Source organism: Trichomonascus vanleenenianus (genome assembly GCF_965637985.1).
Source record: "Trichomonascus vanleenenianus strain CLIB 3782 genome assembly, contig: TRVA0_014S, whole genome shotgun sequence".
In the NCBI taxonomy this organism is placed as follows: domain Eukaryota; kingdom Fungi; phylum Ascomycota; class Dipodascomycetes; order Dipodascales; family Trichomonascaceae; genus Blastobotrys; species Blastobotrys vanleenenianus.
In genome coordinates, this window is record NW_027481873.1 from 102,344 (window position 1) to 123,736 (window position 21,393).

The 21,393-nt window shown below is 50.1% G+C and overlaps 13 protein-coding genes across 13 annotated transcripts; 6 read left to right on the plus strand and 7 right to left on the minus strand.

Annotated features, from left to right (window-relative positions):
• Nucleotides 1-12: 12 nt before the first annotated feature.
• On the minus strand, nt 13-1,269 carry TRVA0_014S01134 (uncharacterized protein; the record flags this gene model as incomplete). Its single annotated transcript, XM_076684261.1, has 1 exon — nt 13-1,269. The coding sequence occupies one exon, from the start codon at nt 1,267-1,269 to the stop codon at nt 13-15; it is 1,257 nt and encodes a 418-aa protein (XP_076541469.1).
• A 554-nt stretch (nt 1,270-1,823) lies between these two features.
• On the plus strand, nt 1,824-2,612 carry TRVA0_014S01156 (SDR family NAD(P)-dependent oxidoreductase; the record flags this gene model as incomplete). The annotated part of the gene is made up of 1 exon (XM_076684262.1): nt 1,824-2,612. The coding sequence occupies one exon, from the start codon at nt 1,824-1,826 to the stop codon at nt 2,610-2,612; it is 789 nt and encodes a 262-aa protein (XP_076541470.1).
• A 662-nt stretch (nt 2,613-3,274) lies between these two features.
• On the minus strand, nt 3,275-3,946 carry VPS29 (retromer subunit VPS29; the record flags this gene model as incomplete). The annotated part of the gene is made up of 3 exons (XM_076684263.1): nt 3,275-3,769; nt 3,817-3,831; nt 3,899-3,946. The coding sequence occupies 3 exons, from the start codon at nt 3,944-3,946 to the stop codon at nt 3,275-3,277; spliced, it is 558 nt and encodes a 185-aa protein (XP_076541471.1).
• Nucleotides 3,947-4,402: 456 nt separating this feature from the next.
• On the minus strand, nt 4,403-5,818 carry SHM2 (glycine hydroxymethyltransferase SHM2; the record flags this gene model as incomplete). The annotated part of the gene is made up of 1 exon (XM_076684264.1): nt 4,403-5,818. One exon carries the CDS (start codon nt 5,816-5,818, stop codon nt 4,403-4,405), a length of 1,416 nt encoding a protein of 471 aa, XP_076541472.1.
• A 2,206-nt stretch (nt 5,819-8,024) lies between these two features.
• AGX1 (alanine--glyoxylate transaminase) lies at nt 8,025-9,185 on the plus strand (the record flags this gene model as incomplete). Its single annotated transcript, XM_076684265.1, has 1 exon — nt 8,025-9,185. The coding sequence occupies one exon, from the start codon at nt 8,025-8,027 to the stop codon at nt 9,183-9,185; it is 1,161 nt and encodes a 386-aa protein (XP_076541473.1).
• Nucleotides 9,186-9,884: 699 nt separating this feature from the next.
• TRVA0_014S01244 (F-box protein) lies at nt 9,885-11,300 on the minus strand (the record flags this gene model as incomplete). Its single annotated transcript, XM_076684266.1, has 1 exon — nt 9,885-11,300. One exon carries the CDS (start codon nt 11,298-11,300, stop codon nt 9,885-9,887), a length of 1,416 nt encoding a protein of 471 aa, XP_076541474.1.
• Nucleotides 11,301-12,338: 1,038 nt separating this feature from the next.
• Nucleotides 12,339-13,196, minus strand: TRVA0_014S01266 (J domain-containing protein; the record flags this gene model as incomplete). The annotated part of the gene is made up of 1 exon (XM_076684267.1): nt 12,339-13,196. The coding sequence occupies one exon, from the start codon at nt 13,194-13,196 to the stop codon at nt 12,339-12,341; it is 858 nt and encodes a 285-aa protein (XP_076541475.1).
• Nucleotides 13,197-13,499: 303 nt separating this feature from the next.
• Nucleotides 13,500-14,326, plus strand: JLP2 (Jlp2p; the record flags this gene model as incomplete). The annotated part of the gene is made up of 3 exons (XM_076684268.1): nt 13,500-13,584; nt 13,639-13,678; nt 13,798-14,326. 3 exons carry the CDS (start codon nt 13,500-13,502, stop codon nt 14,324-14,326), a joined length of 654 nt encoding a protein of 217 aa, XP_076541476.1.
• A 188-nt stretch (nt 14,327-14,514) lies between these two features.
• On the minus strand, nt 14,515-14,801 carry COX12 (cytochrome c oxidase subunit VIb; the record flags this gene model as incomplete). Its single annotated transcript, XM_076684269.1, has 2 exons — nt 14,515-14,723; nt 14,774-14,801. 2 exons carry the CDS (start codon nt 14,799-14,801, stop codon nt 14,515-14,517), a joined length of 237 nt encoding a protein of 78 aa, XP_076541477.1.
• Nucleotides 14,802-15,024: 223 nt separating this feature from the next.
• Nucleotides 15,025-16,821, plus strand: GRC3 (polynucleotide 5'-hydroxyl-kinase; the record flags this gene model as incomplete). The annotated part of the gene is made up of 1 exon (XM_076684270.1): nt 15,025-16,821. The coding sequence occupies one exon, from the start codon at nt 15,025-15,027 to the stop codon at nt 16,819-16,821; it is 1,797 nt and encodes a 598-aa protein (XP_076541478.1).
• Nucleotides 16,822-17,160: 339 nt separating this feature from the next.
• On the plus strand, nt 17,161-17,556 carry TRVA0_014S01354 (uncharacterized protein; the record flags this gene model as incomplete). The annotated part of the gene is made up of 1 exon (XM_076684271.1): nt 17,161-17,556. One exon carries the CDS (start codon nt 17,161-17,163, stop codon nt 17,554-17,556), a length of 396 nt encoding a protein of 131 aa, XP_076541479.1.
• A 147-nt stretch (nt 17,557-17,703) lies between these two features.
• On the minus strand, nt 17,704-19,287 carry HXT2 (high-affinity glucose transporter Hxt2p; the record flags this gene model as incomplete). Its single annotated transcript, XM_076684272.1, has 1 exon — nt 17,704-19,287. One exon carries the CDS (start codon nt 19,285-19,287, stop codon nt 17,704-17,706), a length of 1,584 nt encoding a protein of 527 aa, XP_076541480.1.
• Nucleotides 19,288-20,733: 1,446 nt separating this feature from the next.
• HSP10 (Hsp10p) lies at nt 20,734-21,095 on the plus strand (the record flags this gene model as incomplete). Its single annotated transcript, XM_076684273.1, has 2 exons — nt 20,734-20,736; nt 20,784-21,095. 2 exons carry the CDS (start codon nt 20,734-20,736, stop codon nt 21,093-21,095), a joined length of 315 nt encoding a protein of 104 aa, XP_076541481.1.
• Nucleotides 21,096-21,393: the final 298 nt, after the last annotated feature.

Consider the following 21,393-nt stretch of genomic DNA (forward strand, 5'->3'; position numbering starts at 1 on the left):
CGATCCTGTTTTTCAACGTGAATTCACTACTTGATCCAAGTATACCCGGCCGGCACTGTAAACTCCCCCGTCTTCGCCAAAAAACCAGAACCCCTCAATTGAGTGGCGGTAGACATTGGACCCATATTTCGAACTGTAGTTGTAGCGGCCAATCTTCTTAGTGAGAGCATCGTAGACAATTACCTCCCGAGACGACATGCATTTGAGAATGACAAACCGGTCGATGCAATGCATGACACCAGCATCAAGAGAATACCCGGGTGGAGGGAAATTTGCCAGCCTTCGCTCGACTGGCGCTCGTTCCAAAAACCTCTCTTGGGGGTTGATTAATGCTTCCAATGGGTAAACATACCAGCCTATACCGGAGAACCTTTTGTACGTAAGGAAGTGCGTATCGGTAAGGGAGCACATGCGATAGTTCAGTCCCGTCCAGTTCCTGTCGACAAGGAGTTGATTACTGTGTAGTTCGTAAATTCTCATCCTGTGCTCCTCGACTACACAACAGACTCGATTGTTTATAAGCGCCCGTCTCTCTCTTCCAGTTGGATAATCAATGTGAAATATGCATTTATCGTTTCGAACCGCGGTTATGGTGCAGCTGACCGCCCTGGCACTGGATCCCATAATAATATACGGGTCAAGACCGACGATTTGGTTGGTTCTGCGTGAGTGCACAGAGGGCAGCGGCACAGAACTAAGAATTGTACGGTCGCCGTCATTCCTGCTACCGATTTCAAAAACTGGCAAAGTGTCGCTGTACTTTGTCACTTCATAAAACAGAGAGCCAGCCACCCGCCTTGAGGAACGGCTATTCAATATTTTCTCTACGACGACCGACCGTCCAGCGCCTGAATATCCAAAATATAATTTTTGAGTATACAATGGTTCGTGAGCTTTCACGTACAATTGAATGGGAATGGCGGCCATTATTTTACATTTCGGGCCTTCCTCGAGAGTTGTGTCGTATGCATTATGACGCGGGATATGGTTTTTACCGTAGTCCACCTGGAATAGATTCGACTTGCGTGAGAGTTTGATGCACGAGTTTAGCCATTTACTGTGACTATCGACCCAAAATGTATCATCTTCAATTGGATCCGCTAGTCCCATAGGCGAAAGGGCGTGAGCAACAGGTTTGAATATCGTTTCATCATTCTCAACAATAAACCTCCTGAAGTCACTGCATGTTGAGTAGAGAGAATACAGGGATTCCACGTCTAAATGTTTGAATACCCAGAACCATAACTCGGTAGGTAGAAATAGGGCCATAGCGTTGGCTCTGAAGGGCCCTTAGGAAGGAATGCGATGATAAGTGGACCAGCCGCGGCAATTATCTTTTACTAAAATATTGATTTATCTAATTAACCATACTTTATTTTTCGCGCGAGCGGCTCAGCTTAAGCTCTCAATTACCGAATAATCAGAATGCTGGATATGATATTCTTGAGTTCTTTGCAGCTCTTGTCCTAACAGCTCCCCGCATAATCGGAGATGAGTGTTCCTAAGTTGCAACAGTCATCCAAACATACCCCTATGCAGCTCTGATCGGTGGGGGGGGGGGGACACCACCATATAGCTCGCACGTTACAATTGGTATCTGAAATAAGCTCCTAAGTCTCGCTATACCAACCTCTAACAATATATCAACTACAGTGGTAATGAGTGCGTTATTATGTCTGCAGGAGCGTTGATGCATCATCTCCCCCACTCCCCCCACCTCGCCAAAATGTGGAACAGTGTGGGACAGTTTTTCCGGAGTTGAATAAATAACCGTGCGAAGCTGGTTGATCTGACCAGCTGAAATAATAAAAAACTTGCCTAAAATGTCGTATCAATCGTTCCCTTTGCTTGCTGGAAAGAATGTGGCTATAACCGGTGCGACAACCGGTATTGGCCGGGGTATTGCCCTGGGCATGGCCAAAGCCGGAGCCAATATCGCTATCGTATACCTTCCGTCCGAAGCTGAGAACGCTAAGACGCTCGGGGAAGAGATTGCCATCATCAGGGGCACCAAGGGCACGTTTGTTGCCATTCCAGGCGACGTGTCCGAGCAGCAGACGGCCATTGACCTTGTCAAGACGTGCGTGGATAAGTTCGGCGAGATCAACGTCATGGTTGCAAACGCAGGCATCTGCAAGTACCACGACTTTTTGGATACCTCAGCGGATCTCTACTACAAGCATATCAAGATCAATCTAGATGGAGTCTACTTCATGGTCCAGGAGGCAGGACGACAAATGAAGGCTCAAGGAAAAGGAGGTTCGATCATTGCGACTGGATCAATCCGTTCGCTTCTTGGTGGTGCTCCTCTCGTTCCCTACACGGCGTCCAAGGGCGGAGTTCTTTCGGTAGTCCAGGCTGCGGCAGTTGCATTGGGCCCATACAACATCAGGGTCAACTGTCTCATGCCGGGAGCCATCGAGACGCCATTGGCCAAGGAGGAGCTCAAGGAAGAGGACAGAAAACATATCCTGCGGCGAGTACCCATGCATCGAATGGGCACTCCGGAGGATCTAGCTGGGCCAGCAATTTTCCTGGCTTCTGATATGTCTGGTTATCTCAATGGGTCGGAAATGCTTGTCGATGGCGGAATGTATGTCAACCTGGAGTGATTGACTTATCTACGGGGAATATTTATAATATGGAAACATTAATGCTTATTCGAATTGGCTATGTTCCAGCTATAGAACGTATAACTGAAGTGATAGGCGTGAAAATGACATTACAGGTGTATTGAAATGGCACATGATAAGTGTTAAAAAGATACTAGTAAAATTAAATCATCTTCAATATATAAAAGCTATGAGATCTGAGAAACATGTTAGCAAAAAGTTTCGATAAAATCAAATCAAAGATCAGATCAAGTGTCAGACAAGAAAAAATAAGGTAGCGTGGTTTTTTCCACATCGACAATGCCACAACGGAACGCCATGACGTGTCTCGAGCCAAATGCACTCAGGTCATCATCTACAAGCTGATCTTTCCAAAAGGGTGAACTTACAATTTCAACTGGATCGATTGAGGGAAAAGAAGAAGAAGAGAAAAGAGGAAAAAACGTTAGGCTTTATAGAAAAAATTTCAGATTGGGCGCGGCTGACGGCGCGCGACACCGCGCAGCGATGCGACATTGCGACTCACTCCCGACTTGACTATCATCCATCGCGGCTTCAAAAAATCACTTCAAGTCATTCCAAACTCCAAATCATTCCAATTCACTCCAAATCAATTATCGCCGTCAGCGTACTACCATTTCAAAAGAGTCGAGGCTAATCTACTACTCCTTTCGGTAACTGATCTTGTCCACTTTAACCTCGCCATCATAGTAGCTGTAGATGTAGACAATGCAAATCGATCCCTGCACATCAAGCAGACAGAAAGACGGAGTAGGCTCCTCACCATCCTCCCATCCATCGTAAAACGCCCCCGTAGCACTCCCCGGGTTAATGAAAAACTTGCCCTCTAGCTGATACACCTCGACCTTGTGCGATCCGCCCCAAATGAGCACATCAACATCCAATTGCCGCGCAATAATAAGCAATGCATCCGGATCTGAGTTGGGCACTACGGTGTGCCCGGAAATGAAGCCAATTTTCAGCTGGCCCTGGGTAACAACTTTGTTCAAAGGCAGATTCGGTGAGACGTCAAACTCTCCCTTCACCGCCTGGTAGTCTGGCGACAGGCCCTGCAGCCACTTCAAAGTTGGGCCATCTGTTATGTTGCCTAAACTTATCACCCGGGATATCTTGCCCGGGGCTAACAGCTTCTTGAACTGCACACCCATTAGCCACCTTCATCTTTGCCATTTGTTAAACCTACCTTGGCCGGAACATCCTATAAAAAAATAGACAGACATATTAGCTCAATTACAAACATCACAATTAAAGGCCCAGGAACATACTATCGCTCTATCTGGAATGTGCAGGTCGCCAATTGCCAGTACCAACATCGTTTACTCTGGTGGGTGTGGTGGTGGAATTGGGAGCATCACCCGCATGATGGTCTCCGCTTACCCACTTTCTCTAGTGCACTTGGGGGGGACCAGTCCCCCCAAACCCCCCCCCTGAAGCTCCACTTCGTAGAGGAATTAAGCCAATTAGAACCTCCGCAAAGCGGAGCCACGGGAGCTCGAGGGCTGGCCCTCGAATATCCACGTTCTCTAGTGTACTGGTGCTCCACTTCGGTCGAGAAACTAAGCCAGGTAGAACCTCCGCGAAGCGGAGCTACAGGAGCTCGAATACAGGGGAATTGAGCAAGATACTATCGGAATAATGGTAAAAGCCGTTACGACTTAATGAAGTTAGGGGGAGTTTGAGCAAGAGTAACATTGTTGAACTGTACATAAAAAAATAGACCATTAGTAACGAATAAATTAAAACGTTGAGTTTTAAAGCTTGAAAGATTTTTAGACTGGGAGAGGGAACTGGGTGGCCCAGGCGGAGATCTCGTTCTTGAGAGCAGCAAGGGTCTCGTCGCCCTGGGTAACCTTAGCCTTGAAGTCCTTGAGCTTGTTGGCCTCGGCTGGCAGGGCCTTCTGGGTAGCAACGCAGTACTTGACGACCTGGTCAATGTAGCCGACAATTCGCTCAAAGTCGGCCTCGCCGAGACCTCGGGTGGTCATGGCTGGAGCGCCGATTCGGACACCACCTGGGACGAGAGCAGACTTGTCGCCTGGGATGGAGTTCTTGTTCAGGGCGATGTTGATGAGCTCGCAGACAGTCTCGACTCGAGCACCGTCGACACCCTTGTCTCGCAGGGAAACGAGAACCATATGGGAGTCGGTACCGTGGGAGACCATAGTGTAGCCAGCCTGCTTGAAGGCGTTCTCGAGCGCCTTGGCGTTCTTGAGAACCTGCTTCTGGTACTCGACGAACTCTGGGGTGTTGACCTGCTTGAGAGCAGTGGCCAGGGCCGTGATGGTGTGGTTGTGTGGACCACCCTGGTGGCCTGGGAAGACGGAGAAGTTGATTGGGTTCTCCAGGTCGTAAAGCACCTCCTTGCCGGTCTTTGGGTTGACGGATCGGACGCCTCGTCGGAAGAAGATCATGGCGCCTCGTGGGCCTCGCAGAGACTTGTGGGTGGTGGTGGTGACAATGTCGGCGTACTCGAATGGAGATGGAATGACCTGGGAAGCAACGAGACCGGAAATGTGGGCCATGTCGACAACCAAGTAAGCACCGACCTTATCAGCGATCTCTCGCATTCGCTTGTAGTCAATGAGTCGGCAGTAGGCAGAGGTACCGGCGACCAGGACCTTTGGTCGGTACAGGACGGCGGTCTTCTCGAGCATATCGTAGTCGATGATGCCGGTCTCGAGGTCGACACGGTATGGCATGGTCTCGAAGTAGGTGGACACAGCAGAGATCTTTCGGGTGTCAGTCTGGTAACCGTGGGACAAGTGGCCGCCGTGGGGCAGATCAAGACCCATGAGTCGCTCGTGCGGCTTCATGATAGCCTGGTAGACCTGGAGGTTGGCTGGGGAGCCGGACAGGGTCTGGACATTGACGCCCCACTTGTCTGGAGTAACGTGGAAGGCCTCGAGAGCCCGCTGCTGGCAGAGGGTCTCAATTCGGTCAATGTGCTGGTTACCGCCGTAGTATCGGGCGCCTGGGTAGCCCTCAGAGTACTTGTTGCACATTGGCGACCCCAAGGCGTCGAAGACGGCCTTGGAGGTGAAGTTCTCAGAAGCAATGAGCACAATGGACTCTCGCTGTCGCTGGATCTCATCCTTGATGATGGAGGCGACCTCTGGGTCGGACTGAGCCAGAGAGTCTTCGATCAGGTGCTTGTGGGACTCGGAAAGAGAGTAGTGGGAAGCCATTGTTCTGATTTTTTTAGCCGGGGGAGGCGTATCAAGGAGATCTGATATTGAGTACAGAATGGTGAAAGAAAAAGAAGAAAGAAGAGAGAAGGGTGTTTAATGCAAGAAAATTTTTTTATAATTGCGCTGAGCCGCTGCACCTTCACAAAAAAAAAAGGCGATTACAATGGCCATATAAGACTTCGGGGCCCATATTGGAAGATCCCCGTGTTACTCCATAGGTGCCTGCGGGAAAACAGCCTTAAGGTACCCGTAGCCGGGTGTTTGGCGAACCAGCCCCGAAACCGCAGTTTTGCCTTGCCTTTTTGATTGAGTCACAATGCAGGTAGATACAGGAAGGCATGTTAGCCTATCAGGACCATCCAATACGAGTGTACTTTAGTCGCGGCTAGTCAGGCTTATGCTCGTAGCCCGGCTTCTTTCCTCTCAGCTCAGTTTAGCTAGAGCTCGAGGGTCGCTTAACACCGCCTTTATCTCCTCGTCTAAGCGAGCCTTGTCTCGTCTAAGAAACTCTTTGATCCAGCTAGCAGGCTCTTGCCCTATAGCCAGCCGGAGGAGGTGCACGCGCGGCTGAGTGAAAAATTTTAGAATTTCACTAACACGGCCCTCGCGCGAGCTACCCGGGACTCCTCATCGCTTGGCTCACGGAATCATGATTTTCGATCGAGTATACCAGAGAGCGCTAAAGGGTAATGGGAAGCCAATGGTGGAAATGCCATTGGGTATATTTATATTGGAGGATAGCAGAAGTATTGTAGAGAGTAGTGTCGTCAACGTACTTGATGTAAAACCTTTAAAGCTATGGCCAATACCCCATATTATCGGGCTTGCTTAGATGCCGGTGGCTATTCCATCGGGCGAAGCTTCGGCAATTGTACCCGTACTACCCGAAATACTACTACTGTACCTGTACCTACTGTACTACAAACAAGTAGAAAAGTAGGAGTTCGGCCATCGACGAAGGAAAGGAAGCGGTAAAAAAATGGGGAAATCGGCGATTTCCTTGGGTTATGGGCAGTTGGGGTGGTGAAATGACCGACCCTGCGTATCTTATATGATCTCTTGCCGGATTATCACTACATGATGTATGGGGGTCATCACATAGATAATGCAATCTACACATCAGGTGGATCGCATACTACAATTTTGTAACTTCTGTAATGATTGACGTATCAATTGACCCCACAGGGCGGGGGACAGCTAAGTATAGCAATTAAGCATGATACGACAATGTACAAGTCGTACTGACAAAGAAGCGCTCCAATCGCCGCGTGGGAGTATAAAGTGCCCAGAATAACCAATTGACCCCCAATTCTTTCAACAATTCAACAAGACTCTCCAAGGGGCCGATCCCCTTCTCCACTATGGCATACCTTCTCCAGTCCTTGTGATATCTGCGATATAGGTGTACTTTACGACCCCCATCACCATCAGCCGCATCGCATTCCGTGGGGACATTAACCCATCACAGCACTATGGTATAGCCGCGGTACCTCCCCAGTCGGCTATCCACTACCGCACTATACACTACCGCACTATACACTGTAGTCTACTCTACTACTGTACTGTACTGTACTGTTGCTAGACTGTACTGTACTATATACTAAATGTGGTGTACTAAATGTGATGTAATGGTGGTCGGTGTAAACCGCTAGGGGCAAAGAGTACCCCGGAACGTCCCGAGTTTCCCCCCACCCCACCTCCGGCGTAACCCACAGCCCGCCACACGGGCACTTATAGTCATGCCCCGCACTTGGACACACCCGAGTCCGTCATGGACAGACATGGCCCCTCCCCCGACATTTAACCCTCGCCAAGCTGCGCCCGAAAGCCATACCCTATGGATCGCTTGAGGGGTGAAAAATTTGGGGGGACCGCATCCCGCCGGAATATGGGCCCCGACGAGCCAATGTCCACAACCTAGTAGGTGCGTTTTGTGTCGGAGATGCCCTAAAGGCGGACCTGTCCGGCGCACCCAAACCCCCCACCAGCCCGAGGGAGCCCAATCATAAATACTGAGGCAATTGGCTGCGTCAAAAGCAATACAATTTCGGCTACCGGAGCAAGAGACCCACAAAAGTATTAATAAATGACCAAACTCCACCAGCAAGTGCTTCCACGATTGGGACTTTTAGCTTCTCATCTATCCAAACAGCCCACACTTTCCGCATCCACCTCCTCTGCCGTAACAACCAACATTAGAGCCATGTCGACCCAGAAGCCACACGCATTGACCATGATTCCTGGTCCCATTGAGTTCGACGACCGCGTTCTCGAGGCCATGGCCCACCCGGCCGAGGCCCACACCGCGGCACCGTTCCTCAAGACTTTCTCTTCTGTGCTCAAGATGACGCGACAGCTGTTCCTGTCGACCGACCCCAACTCCCAGGCCTTCATTGTCGCCGGCTCCGGCTCTCTGGGGTGGGACATGGTCGCCTCGAACCTGCTTGAGCACGGCGAGAATGCCCTCGTTCTCAACACGGGCTACTTCTCGGCCGCTTTTGCCGACTGCCTCACCGCCTACGGCGCTAAAGTTGACCAGCTCTCTGCTCCAGTTGGCGATCGACCCACTCTCGAGCAGATTGAGCAGGCCCTCAAACAGAAGAACTACAAGGTCATCACCATTACCCACGTAGACACTTCGACCGGTGTTCTTTCCGACATTCGAGCCATCTCCGAGCTTGTTCACCGAGTCTCGCCAGACACCCTGGTCATTGTCGACGGTGTGTGCTCTGTCGCCTCGGAGGTTATCCGATTCGACGAGTGGGGACTTGATTTCGTCCTGACCGGCTCCCAGAAGGCCATTGGCGCTCCTCCAGGCCTCTCCATCACCTACGCCTCTGGCCGGGCCCTCAAGGTTGTTGCTAGCCGAAAGACGCCAGTTCCAACCTACTTTGCGTCTCTCCCGCGATGGCTGCCAATCATGCAGGCCTACGAGGCCGGCAAGCCAGCCTACTTCGCTACCCCACCAGTGCAGAACATCTACGCCCTGCACGAGGCCCTTTCCCAGTTCGCTACCTCCACTGAGTCCGTCGAGACCCGATTCAAGGTGCACGAGCAGGTTTCCAACAAGGTTAAGGATGTTGTCGCTTCCTACGGCCTCAAGACCGTTGCTGTTTCGCGAGACAAGTCCGCCCACGGCCTTACTTGTGTCTACTTGCCAGAGGGCGTCGCCAACACCGACCTGCTCCCATCCATGCTCAAGAAGAACATTGTCATTGCCGGCGGTATCCACAAGGAGATTGCTCCAAAGTACTTCCGAATCGGCCACATGGGTGTCTCTGCTACCCGACCAGAGCTCGGCCACATTGACACTGTGTTGAACGCTCTCAAGCAGTCTCTTTCCGAGTGCGGCTACAACGCCTAATGTTTATTATTTAATGACCCCTATATAAATGCATAATTGAACCATTGCTTAGAAATACTATCATTACTGGGAAGTGGATATATGAATACACAGTCATGGAACTATTGAAACAACTGCCTGATTGTTTTAACTAGCCATAGGGGGCCAGCCCCCAAACCCCCATAGCTGGGGGTCCCCCCAGACCCCCCTTTCCCTTTGGAGTGGTCCCCCATAATGTACTCCTACCAGGTGTCAACAGAACTAATTGATTGCTTCATCCAAGCATTGGGGGCCAGCCCCCAAACCCCCATAGCTGGGGGTTCCCCCCAGACCCCCCCTTCCCCACTACTATTAAGAGGTAATGGGTATATTGTTGAATATATAGTCAAAGTATTCGTTACAGAACTCTTGAAACAAGTGTTCGATGGGTTAAACTCCCCTAGCTCGGCTTCCCTGAGGTTTACAATTTGAAGTCTTTCGCATTTTGTCATACAAAGTGTCATTAGTTACTATACCAATTGGAACTAATCGTTCCATTACAACCGGAGGCTATCTAAGTCAAATTGCGGGTGAAAAACCTCCGCGTAGCGGAGCCACCGGGGTCTGGGGGCTGGCCCCCAGAAAACAGGGCAGGCTCCTCTATACCTAAGTTCTGCCACTTAGGGCGAACCAAGTAGCTGTAGAAGGCTGTCGCTAAAGCATTGTCACAGCCATAATGCATCATACCGCCAGAGGCTGCCTTGACAACATGGTCAGCTGGCGATGCCGGTTAATCATCGCTTCGTGGTTAATTCTAAACGCCGGGACGTCGAGCGTCCACTTGTTGGAGAGGCCATTGACCGAGACTGCGGTTACATCCTTGATCTCCTCGAAGCCATCGAGGATCTTCATCTGGCCGCGCCGTGTGCACCACAGCCGGACGAAATGGATCTTAGATAGCTTCGGCAGGCAGCCACACAGGCGGGCAATTGTGTCCTTGAACTCTGCGCCCGTGATGTTAGTGACGTAAGAGTCGAATGTAATCTCCCGGACCTCGCAGAGGTGCGGATTGGTTTCGATCACCGAGATGAGTTCAAACAGCTCGGATTTATTAACGAGGAGACAGCTGAAGCGCACCATCTCAACGGGGCTGTCAGTTCCCTGCACAATTACCGCTGTGCGATGGGGCGGAGCATCGATATGCAGGTGCGTTAGCCGGGGCATATTGTGTTTCGTGAACAAGTCGTTTTGTACTGTGGGGTCGACAATGGCGCTCTCCAGAGCATTGGAGCCCAGGGAGATGGCATAGGGCAGCTCTACGAGCATATAGGAGCACGCAATCAGAGTCGGCGAGCGCACTGTGATGAAAGGAAGCTTCTTGAACACAAAGGTGACGCTACGCAGGCTAGGTCCTTGCAAGACCTGTTCCGATGCCTGGCCCAGGTTCAAGTGGAGCCGCTCCACCGTCTCGGGCATCCAGTTGGCGCTCGAGTCGTTTACGAGCTCGGCGGCTTTCAGGGAGAGGACATTGAGCTTGGGGTTCTCACGGAACAAGTCCTTGAGCTCGGAAGCGGTCAATTGGTTCTTGGGTACAAACAGTTCAAAGATCTCGACGCTCTTGGGGACGCATATATCGGTACAGCACTCGAGCGCGTCGGCAAAGTGCAGCTCTAGAGACTTGAGCGCCCCCTGGAAGCTGCTAAAATCCGGCAGCCGGAACGTACCTTGAGGCCCGGGCGAGGCCTGGTTTATCCGCAGATGAAACGAGATTTTGGAGCTGAGAAGCTGATCGACAACCTGCTGGACGCTCTCTGACCACAGGAACGCCCTCACCTCGAGATTGGAGATCTGGGCAAGGCTCTGAGAGAGCCGTTTGAGGTCCGGCGCCGAGAACTCGTCTGGACAGTCGCCGTGGAACGCGACGCAGAGCCAGTTAACATACCCTAGCAGCTCGGACTGCGTAGCGATCTCGACGAGGTTCCGTAGGGAGTGGCCCTTAGTGGAAGCGCTATGGTGCACCTGGACTGTCGACCAAAGCGCCCTGACGGCGGCACTACGCAGGTACTTGGAGCAGCTGGAGAGGTTAACCAGGGTATCCCGGTCTACGAGGTAGAAGATTTTGTGGAGCAGCTCTGGCGGGAGATCCTCTATGCTCATGATGATGAGTTTGGTATACTGTATTACGCGGGTATGTATATATCTCTTTTCTCGTGGGCTTCTAACTAAAGGAATCGTTTAGCGGGAGAGTAGTAGAGAGCGTAAGAGAGCTGGGCTCGTCATTTAGTCCCCTCCTCCTCGCTGGTGCCAGGCGTGGGTATTTCAGGCTATTTAAACCGCTCCCGGTGAATTGCAAGACCTTCAGATTCACAAGCGGCGGATCTGTGTTTTACAAGCAGTAGGATATCCCGAAACCTCCACCGCAGGTCCAATGTGGGCTGTGCTTCACTTACGAAAATTAAAAGGCATATAAGAGCGCTAATTGCTATCTACAGTGTGATCGCCCTGCAGAACATGACCTTTCCCCTGTGCATTCGTCATATATACAAACGGTTCCATATGGATATCCCGATGTTCCACCCCATTCTTCCCCCGGGCTGCCATGTACCGTGCTCTGTACATGCCGATGATGCATAGCCTTCCCGCTTGGCATATGCTTAGTGTACATGTTCTATAGTTCTACAGATCTATTGATCATTAGTAATTGACGCCAAGCCTCCTCCGATGGCCAATTGTTGGTGTTCAAGCCTTTTAATCGTTCTGTCTACCGGGAAAATTACGTGGTTATGCCCAACGGTGTATATACGCGATCTACATTCCCATCGATTATGCTTGCCGCACGTTTACGTACTGTAAAGTACCGTAGAAGGTTCGCTAATCTCCGCAGGGTTCTCTATATGGACATACGCATAAGCAAAGTATGATTTTCTAAAGCATAATGTATAGCACTTTCTTTCTGTTCGGAAAATAATTAGTAGCAGTGATAATTTCGGCTGAACCGATGCCAATGGATAGCGGCAAAGAAGGGTGCGGCGGACTTAAGGGTGGGGTCGCAATGGGGAGAGTTTCGCCAACTCCACAAAGTAGGTAGGCTCTTCCGATGGGCTCATCCGATGTTTCTAAGGGGGATAACCCGTACAATATACGAATACGCCTTCATAGTATGAGGAAAAAGTAAGGAGAAGACCTGAAAGTTAGCTAGACTTTTTTAGACGCCTTGGAGGGTTTGGATGGCTTGGAGGGTTTAGATAATTTGGCGGCCATGCGCTCAAAGTCCTCCTCGCTAGGAAGGTCCTTCTTCCGGGTAGCTTTCTTAGCATACTTCTCCTCAATTCCGCTCAGCATCGAGTCAAAGCGCTGCCGGCCGCGGTTCTTGATCAGCATCGCCAACGCACCCTCATCGTCCTTGCCTTTGCTTCTCGCCTGCTTTTTGGCCTTGTTGAGCCCCAATTCCTCCGCCAACTCCTCAGCCTCGGCCGCTTCCTTCTCGGCCGCCCGCCGTCTCCTCTTGCGATCTTTGGAGGTCTCCTTGGTGAATTTGGCATAGGCCTTGACGTTTCCCGCGTCAATTTGGTCCTGGATAATGCGCCTAATTCTCTCCTCATCTACAGTAACATCGGCATGCGGGACAGACTCAAATACGTAGTCAAGACTGCCCTTGCCAGCCTCATAGGCCTCAATGATATCCTCCAGCTCCTCTTCTGAGTTCTGGTACTTCTTCTTGTCTTCTTCGATCATTTCTTTGGTGATATCTCCGCCGGCCTTGCCGTAGAGCTCGTTCACGAGATCTGCCAGCTCCTCATCTTCGTCGGCAATGTTCTCAATTGACCCGGTCCGGTCATATCGCGCCTTGCGCTTCTCGTCGCTGAGAATGGAGTACGCGAAGCCGATCTGCTGGAACTGCTTGTGGAATGTTTTGCCCTCTTCATCGTCCTTGGCCTTGTCGGGGTGCGTAAGCAAGGCCTTTTTGCGGTAAGCCTTCTTGATCTCATTAGGCGACGCGTCGGCTTTGATGCCCAGAACCTCGTAGAGGTCAAACTCTTCTTGAATAGACATGTTTAATATACTGAACAGATACTAATTAGCTTAAATCAGTTGTACTAGACTGCTGGAGATGGAAATCAATTTACGCGTGTCGTCGCGTCGCTTTTTTCCATCTCTCCAACCACGTGATTTCCACGTGGACTAGGTCACGCTTTTTTCTTGAAAATTCTGACCACGTGAGTTTCACGTGGATCAAGTCACGCTTTTCTTCTTTTCTTCTTCAGCTGCTGACGAAACCCCATACTGTGACAGGCCCGTCTTCGCAGGACAGCAGGGATCGTAGCTTCAATAACCTTGTGAAAGCGGTAGTTCAAGATGGTGTACTATTTCAAGAGCACAGGCGCCTCTGGAGAGATCAAGCCTCCGGTGAGCATTTACATGGGCAAGAATAAGGATGAGAGTAGGTAGCAGACCGTGCGATACTAAAGATGAACAGCTAACTGACACATTAAAGATGAGAGCTTGATTAAATATGGCATCGACAGAGACGTTTGGTAAGTTGCATGAATTGCACAGAAAAAAAATTTGCAAAATAAGCTAATTTAACCGCTCAATTGTAGGGTATGTGGATCTCGATCCCTCTCAATTGTTAGACTAACCGATTTTTTCAACAGTTCCACGTAGATAACCTCTCTTCTGCGCACGTCTATCTTCGATTACCCGAAGGATGGACCTGGGATAACATCCCCGAGGAGATCCTCAACGATTGTGCCCAATTGACCAAGGCTAACTCCATCACGGGAAATAAGACAGACGACATCACTGTCATCTACACGCCGTGGTCGAACCTGCATAAAGATAACTCCATGGCAGCCGGTCAGGTCGGGTTTCACAAGGATAAGCTCGTTAAGAAGGTCTATGTCCAGACGCGAATTAACATGGTTGTCAACCGGCTCAACAAGACCAAGCAGGAGCTGTTCCCGAATCTCCAAAAGGAACAAGCTGACTACCTCAAGGAGCAACAGCGCACCGAGGCAGAGCGACGCCGCCTCAAGGAGAAGGAGGAACTCGAGTGGTCCCGGGAGCGAAAGCGCCTGGCCCACCAGCGCGACCACGCCTACGATGACCTGTTTACGGAAGAAAACCTACGACATTCGGACAACCAAAACCGAGACGAAGACTACGAAGACGACTTTATGTAACCCGACTTATAGTGATCCTTGGACGACTTATTGTAATCTTCGGACGACTTCATGTAATTCCTGTGATCGATCGCAAACCTGGCGGTTCATGTAATTGATCATCGGGATTTCCTAAGGTCTGATGAATAAATTAGTATATACTAAGCGTCGCAGTGATGATGTGTGTATAATTGATTATGGTGGGGAAGTTAGACCTGGCCGGCAAAGACGCCTCGCTGTCGCTGGTCGTCCCACTTCTCAATCCATGCATTCGGGCACAGAGAGTTGAACGCATGCCAGAAGACCTTGCAAGGAGCAAAGTCCTCACCCTTGGCGTTAACGCACTTGTGGTAGTCGACGTACGACTGGAAGCAGTGCTTGGTCTGGTTCTGGTTTGGGAATCGTGGATCACCCTGCACTGTACCAATTGTTAGCCCCAATTCAAGCCGCCCCGTTCGCTTCACTTACCGGTCTTCAATGGGGATTCTTCAGCCATCTTTTACTTGGTTCGTATGGGGTGAGATTGAAAAAGGTGTATAGGTTTTTCGAGTCGTACGGTTCACCACTGGCGGGTGGGAGCAAAAAATCAGCCAATTTGATTGGGCGGGCTTTGTGTGCTCGATTTACCGGGGCCGGGAAAATAATTCCGGGGATCACGGAATTTTTTTTCATTTTAAGCCGCTCGCTCGACAAGATTTGGAGATCAAACGGGCAGGATTATGAAGCGAAAGTCTGCTCTCGAGGCGCTCAGCGCGCGAAAGAGCCCACGGTTCGACTCGGACGCGAACTCGCCAATGTCCAGCGGCGGCGAGATGGTCATTGACAGCGATTTCGGTCCAGATCAGCCGGAAATGCAAAGTTTAGTCGCAGTCTCGTCGTTCAAGCCGTCGGAAACGAACATGGTGAGAGTTAATAAACCAAAGGGGCTAAATTTGGGCCTGTTGGTTGGAGAGTCGATTGTGATCAATGGACAGTGCCGGCTGACTGTCCAGAAAGGAGCGATCAAGCTTCTTGGGGCCACGATCCACGCCAACAAAAAGTCATACTCAGTCTACTCGCTGCCCACCCATTCGCTTACGCGAATTGAATGCATACAGGTCGAGGATCTCGGACTTGTTGAGGAGTCCGTAACACCAGAGAATGATAAGCTGATGAGTGCTCACCGGGCAGTTATTCTGCTGGAACCGCTCTATAGCGGAATTGAGGCCATTGGATCGGTCGCCCCGCCGTACAAGAACCTTGTAAAGCTGGCTGATGATGAATTCGACACATTCGAGATTATATACCAGGCCCCGGGGTCCACTCCGATATTCAATGTGCTCAGATCATGGACCTCTGCTGCCGCCAGTATCTGGCAGGACTGCGAGGACACAGAGCTCCCCAAGAAGCCAGTTATATTCGTAGTGGGCCCCAAGTCCTCCGGCAAGTCCTCTTTCTGTCGTACCCTGCTGAACTACCTTGTCTCCAAGCTTAATGAGCAGCACCCGCCTTCAGCGGCCACTCAAACGGTATCCTACCTGGACCTCGATCCGGGACAGCCTGAGTACTGTCCTCCGGGGACCATCTCGCTGCAGAATGCAGGGTTCAACTTTGGCCCTTCCTATACTCACCGGGCACTACCTCTGAGAGCGCACTGCCTCGGCGATGTATCGCCTAAGGATGAGCCGGGGCTCTATCTCTCCTACATGCGCGACCTATTTAAAGTGTACTCCGAGAACCAAAAAGTCTCTGAGGCTCCGCTAATAATCAATACTCCGGGCTGGACTCGTGGTCTTGGTCTCGATCTGCTGGTGCAGATATCCAATGAGACCCAGCCCACACATATTATCTTCCTGGGTCCAGAAGACTCACAGGAGCAGATATTCGGCGCCCTGGGCCGACCGGACGCCAGATGCATGACTCCAGAGATGGTGGGCTTGCAGCAAATATCCCCGCGATACACGTCGACTGACATTCGGAACCTTCACTTGCTCTGTTATTTATACAACTACGACTTTTCCTCGCATATGACGGAGGTCTCTCCGTACGAACTCCCATACAAATCATCATCCTCTGACGCGGATGGTGCCATTTCTGGAGTGCTCATTCAACAGGATGATGGAATCGACTCGACAGACGTGGCTCTTGCGCTCAATGGTACGATGGTGGCCGTCATGGCTGTGGATAAGGACACCGATATCCAAACGGATGGCGATGTTGATGGCTTGCCATATATCACTAACCCGACGCATGTTCTGGCACCAAGCGCTTCTCATACTCTGGGATGTGCAATCATCCAGTCAATTGACACAGAAAACAAGCTGATCCGACTGCTAACGCCTCTAAGCCCCGAGTCCCTGCCCGGTGCTCAATTAATCCTGGTTCGTGGCAGGCTGACCCTGCCAGTGTGGATGTACTGGACGCCAAGTCTTGCACAGAAATTCGATCAAATTCCATACTTGTCGAATACCAAGTCAATTGGCGCCGGCAGCATGACTCCGCGGGTTCGACGAAACATTCAACGTGGACGAAAATAGACTTGTACTGCGTCTGTATTATCTCCGACGAGACATTCAACGTAGACGAAAATAGACTAACTGCATTTGTATTATCTTATTTATATCTTACATACATTATATGCATACTTCGCTCTCGAGCCAATCTTGCATCGGTTCGTGTGATATTTGTCCTTTCCAGAGATCTCAAGATCCAGCAGGGCCAGCTAGTTCTGCACGGCTGAAACATCTACAATTTTTTTTTATCAGGAGGTACAGTGTAGTTAGCACCCTTAATACCACGATATAAGACAAATGTCATTTATTACGAGAGTCGGCCGGTCCAAGAAGAAACGGGCCCAGGTCAGGGAGGTCTTATGGATGTCATTACTGCTATTTACAGCGGCTCTTGGCATATCTTGTCCCGGGTGGAGAAGCAGTGGAGCCATTAATCCCAGCGAGATCAGGCTGCCAAAGAACATCGTCAGGGGCCTTCTCTTTCTACTGGAATTAGCATCGACGTACGATAAATACGGATTAATTTACAAGCCGCTTGATATTTTTAAGACTCAGTGCTACGGGTCTATCCCAGGGTACAGTTTGGACTACGGAGACGCTCTCTCCTGTTCAGTGAGTGCATTTTCTATTGGCTGCTTCAGCATTGCTATATTACTTATTCCAATCCTCCTCCTATCGTTCATACTACAGCGAGTTCGGATTCGGCCAAGAGAAAAAAGACGAAGGAATAGACGACTGCGAAAGACACTAACAAACTAACGACGCTACGACGGCATAGACTTTACATCAATCATAATGTATAATAACACTGTCACTTGAGCTATCAGGCTGAAAGTCAAATCCAATCATATTTAAAAACAAAGCATTATGAATCATATCAATTGTTAAAGCATAAAGACATAGCAATTAGACCGACAAAACGACGGTGGTTGGCTTCTTGGTACTGAACTTTCGAGGGTTGGATGAGTGGAAGATTTCTTCCAATTCCTCAAGACTCCGGCCCTTAGTCTCGACGAAAAGGAAGTAGATAACGACCGCCTCGACGATATCCCACAGCGCAAAGAACACATAGAACCAATAGCCAATGTTCTGCATGGCAATCGGCGCAGCATACTGGTTGACGAAGGAAGCGCAGCCGCCAACAATCTGGTGGAGCATCATTGATCGGGCTCGCAGCTTGGTGTTGGACACTTCGCTCGGGTAAATTGGCGTCAAAGAAGTGAAGCAGATGGCATAAACAATACCGAAAATGAAAATAAATGCAATCGAGGCGCTGGAAGCAGCGTGGCTCCCAGTCTTTTGGAAAGTAGCGGTAGTAGCAGCAACAATAGCCATGCAAACAGACATGCCCAGGGTAGAGGATAGGAACATCTTTCGTCGACCAACTATATCCAGAAGCCGAGCACCAATAGTCGCAGCAATCCAGCCAGTGATACCGTAAATGCCGTTCATGAGGATTTGAGTACTAGGCGAGGTAATGCCGACGGCCTTGAGCATGGTTGGAAAATAGTAAGAGGAGACATTGTTGCCGGAGAACTGCGCAAACCAGGAGATGAGAACGATAAGAAGGAATCTATATCGATCAGCCTTGGTTCCCACAATGGCGCCCAGGTTCAGGAAAGTTTTCCAGCTGCTAAGTGGAGCTCCCTCGAGGGATGCAATCATCTCGGCCATTTCGAGGTCGACCAATGGATGGGTCTCATCACCGTTGGCATGGTACTTGATGATGAGTTTTCTCGCCTCTTCCTGCCTGTCGTTGGCAATCAACCATCGCGGGGATTCTGGTAGGAACCACACGCCAATCAGGATTATGCCGGGGCAGACCATCTGGATCCACAGCGGAAGTCGGAAAGTGAAAGCAGAGCCCGGGTGATGCAAGTCGCAGCCGAGAATAGTGAAGGCAGCGATGATAGAGCCCAGGTACCACAGCGTATTGCACAGACCAGAAACAGTACCTCGGAACTGAGGCGGGGCGATCTCGACACAGTACGTTGGACCAGAGGCAGCCGCGATAACGGTGAAGACAGCGAGCAGGAATCTGCCGCCGATGAATGCATTGAGCGATTTGCAGGTGGCCATGATGATTGTCGACACAATGACGCCAATGCATCCGACGATGATACCGAATTTACGACCTCGGAAGTCCTGGAGCCAAATGAAGCAGGCGCCAACCATGACACCAATGTTATAAATGCTGAAGATCAGACCCGTGGAAGAGGCCTTGTTGATTCCAAAGTAATCTCGGAACTCTCCAAGGGCATTGATACTACCCATCATGCTTCCATCGTAGCCACTCATAGTGGCAGTGAGGTACACCAGCCCGCAGATGGCATAGAGCTGGATCATGCCTTTACCGAATGTATCTGGTTTGTTCTCTTTGATGACATCGAGAACGGGTCGAGTCTCGATACCAGTCTTGACTGGCACGATATTCTCGGCATGCTCAGCTGCTGCCGTGTCGACGATAGTCTGCTCTTTCTCAGCGCTCATTTCAGCTGATGGTTTTGCACCAATTGACTTTTGGATGGAGTCTACGGGTAGCCATTCGGAATTATATACACAGACAACCCACCTCCAGCATGTAACGGATCACCATGCTGAAGCAGAAATACGCATATTCCCTCGCGAGGTAAATTGAAGCGAAACCCCGCATAGTGCATTTCCAATCTTTCATGACTCCCCTGTTGAAGGCCATTCGCTCTCACAAGGACGATATCTCTGAGAGATCTTAACATAATTTACTCTTCGTATAATGTTATCTCGTTTTCATTTTAAAATAGAGTTCCCACAAACTTTAAACCACGTTGAATACCCCGGTGAATATCCCGGAGTGCGATCCCTGGATCACGGAGATTGCCATAATGCACTTGAAGGTGGGATGGAACCGCTCATTCCCCCGTATCAGATCACCTCTATGGCTTGAGCTAAACGGCAGGCTTGTCTACGTAAGTTAGTCACCCCCGCTGGACTCTCCACTGGCGGGGGTACTAAACTGCATGGACACTTTGAGATCTACAATCAGGACTACACTTGACAGCGCCATAGGTACATACCTTGAAGCTACTCTACGCCATGCATTCATTACAGTACATCAGTGTTGTGTGCCTGGGAGCCTCTCATGCACCTAGGCATCGTGCGCATGACTGGGATGCCTACTCCACGGACCGAAAGCAACATACGCGGCAAACAGCTGCTAACGCTTGCCAAGACTTTAATCAATACATGGTTTGTAAACTGCACACCAGTAAAAATACTCCATCATTTTCGCCGTTCAAAATACGATCCTCGGGGGTTTTTTTTTAGGTTGAAGTATCCGAATAGTCAGGCAATCCAATTGACAAAGTCTATTGAAGCTGAGTTGTGGAGTACTGCAGTTTCGTATTCCGCATTGACCCCAGCTGTGCCTGCAGCCTTTAATATCAGCATGACCCCCTCCGGCCGCCCAATCGTTCGCCTAACATCATGGTTACAGTATCATTGAAACCCAAGGAGGATGTGACATTGAACCCCCTTTCCTGTACCACAGAAATACCACAAAACAACCCGTAATTCAATGCTACCGTATTACACCTGGTAACATGCCCGTATAGGCCCCCACAGATGCGAAATGTGGGGGAATAACATATGAATTCGACTTTTTTTTACACTTTTTCCAACATGCAGTCTATTTTACAAGTCTGCTTGATTGTCCAGTACTGCTGACAGTACCAAATAGTGCCATAGTACTGACTCAGTAGAATGAACGGTGTTTCTGAGAGGTGACCGAGCCGCACGCGGCTCCCGCCGCATTGTCGCCCCGACGCCTGCGCAAGCACCCCACCCCATGGAACTTTCTGGCACCCCAGTGGCCCAACTCCACAAAAAGGGCCTGAATTTTTCACCGATTGAGTTCCGAACTCACCCACCCGAACATTCAGTCAATCGCAAGTCGCACCAATGGTAAGTTGCTTTGGAAGGATTTACGCTGAAAGCTAACCGGTTGATAGTCCGCTCTTAAGTCCTTCAAGAACATTGTCCCATTGCTGGATCGAGTCCTTGTCCAGCGAGCCAAGGCTGAGGCCAAGACTGCTTCTGGTATCTACATCCCAGAGAAGAACGTCGAGAAGCTGAACGAGGCTGACGTTCTGGCCGTTGGTCCAGGTGCTGTTACCAAGCACGGTGAGCGAATCCCAGTCAGCGTCCAGGCTGGTGACCGAGTCTTGATCCCACCATTTGGCGGCTCCACCGTCAAGGTCGGCGACCAGGAGTACACTCTTTTCCGAGACAGCGAGATTCTTGCCAAGATCAGCAAGGAGTAGATTGCATTTATCATAAGTTTGTAAATATTCGAATATACTAATCTGAACTACCTTGGTTCTCTGGACAAGTGTTTTGGGAGATCAATTGTTATGTGAGTGTATTTCATTTTGTGCAGTATACTGATCTACACAACTTTTAGACTCGACCTCTGATGGGTTTGTTTCGAATTGTTTTGCTAAATGCTTAGGGTTTCAATTTGTTTGTCTAGAGCATTTGAGAATTGACCAGATTTGTCGAATGCTTAGGGTTTTAATTTGTTTGTCTACAGCATTTGAGAGTTGATCAGATTTGTCGAAT